Source organism: Ostrea edulis, chromosome 9, assembly GCF_947568905.1.
Source record: "Ostrea edulis chromosome 9, xbOstEdul1.1, whole genome shotgun sequence".
NCBI classification, from domain to species: domain Eukaryota; kingdom Metazoa; phylum Mollusca; class Bivalvia; order Ostreida; family Ostreidae; genus Ostrea; species Ostrea edulis.
The window spans coordinates 71,031,696-71,033,168 of record NC_079172.1 but is presented as its reverse complement, the minus strand read 5'-3'; the positions used below and the strand labels follow the sequence as shown (position 1 = coordinate 71,033,168).

At 41.0% G+C, this 1,473-nt stretch overlaps 1 protein-coding gene across 1 annotated transcript; it reads left to right on the top strand.

Annotated features, from left to right (window-relative positions):
- The first annotated feature begins 416 nt into the window (after positions 1-416).
- On the top strand, positions 417-779 carry LOC130050613 (uncharacterized). The gene has a single exon (XM_056150858.1). It carries the CDS (start codon positions 417-419, stop codon positions 777-779), a length of 363 nt encoding a protein of 120 aa, XP_056006833.1.
- The last annotated feature ends 694 nt before the right edge of the window (positions 780-1,473 follow it).

Below are 1,473 nucleotides of genomic sequence, written 5' to 3'. Positions count from 1 at the left end.
GATAAGGAAACTAAAACTACAACTAAACTACAAAAGCTGATAGCAAACAAAACGTCTACATATTAAAATTATTGAGTGTAATATGTGGCAATAGAAAAGTCTGTTCCCTTCAAGCGTCAAGACAGATCTGAACTGACTCGTCCTACGCTGGATCAAGTCAAAAACAAAGAACGAGTTAACTAATCAGTATCCTTAAGCGATATGTTAACTCGTTCTAGTGACGGCTTATAATGAGTATTTCGCACCTGGAGGTGTAATAAAGCTGTATAACTAGTGTTGATTGATTGATTATTGTTTTTCGTCCCTCTCGAGAATATTTAACTCATGGAGACGTCACGAGCAGGGACAAAAAGGGTGACAGAGGGAAGACATCCAACTATCGCCCTGTCTCGTTGACTTCAATTTGTTGCAAACTCATGGAGCACATAATACACAGTAACATCATATCACATCTCGAAAAGAATAACGTTTTGTCCACCTACCAACACGGATTTAGAAAGAAGAGATCATGTCAGTCACAGTTAATCATTACTATCCAAGAGCTAGCAGAAGCACTCAACTCCGGAGAACAAATGGACTGCATCCTACTAGACTTCTCCAAAGCATTTGTTAAAATGCCTCACCAACGCCTGCTCAACAAATGCCAATACTACAGAATCCGAGGAAACACACTTATTGGATTGTCAGCTTCCTACAAGGCAGAACACAACAGGTACTTCTGGATGGGAGGAAGTCAGAAACATCTAAAGTCGCCTCAGGCGTGTCCCAAGGAACTGTGATGGGGCCGCTACTCTTCCTGATATACATTAATGACTTACCTGAATTAGTATCATCAAGAGCCAGATTATTCGCAGACGACTGCCTACTGTACAAAAAAGATCAGTACAACAGAGGATGCAAGACTACTCCAAGAAGATCTAGACAATCTGCAAAAATGGGAAGACATTTGGCTGATGCAATTCAACCCAGACACATGTGAGATACTGAGAGTTACCAACAAGAGAAAACCTATCACTACTGACTACACCATCCATGGAAAACCACCAGCTACAGTAAAATCAGCAAAGTATTTAGGTCTTAACATCCGCAACAACCTATCATGGAACACCCACATAGTAACAGTAATTCAAAAGTCATTCAACATCAATGCATTCCTTAGAAGAAACATCAACACATGTCCTAGTAAGATCAAGGAGCAATGCTACATCACCCTAGTGAGACCAGTGATGGAATATGCATCAGTGATCTGGGACCCAGTGACACAGTCAAATATCAGCAGACTAGAAATGGTGCAAAGAAGAGCTGCACGATTTGTCACTGGAGACTACAGAACCACCAGTAGTGTAACCAGTATGATGGAACGATTGCAATGGGAGACGTTACAACAACGAAGGCATTCAGCAAAAGTCATCATGCTATACAGGATCATACACCAACTCATAGAGATACCAACAACTCATCTCATTCCTAGAG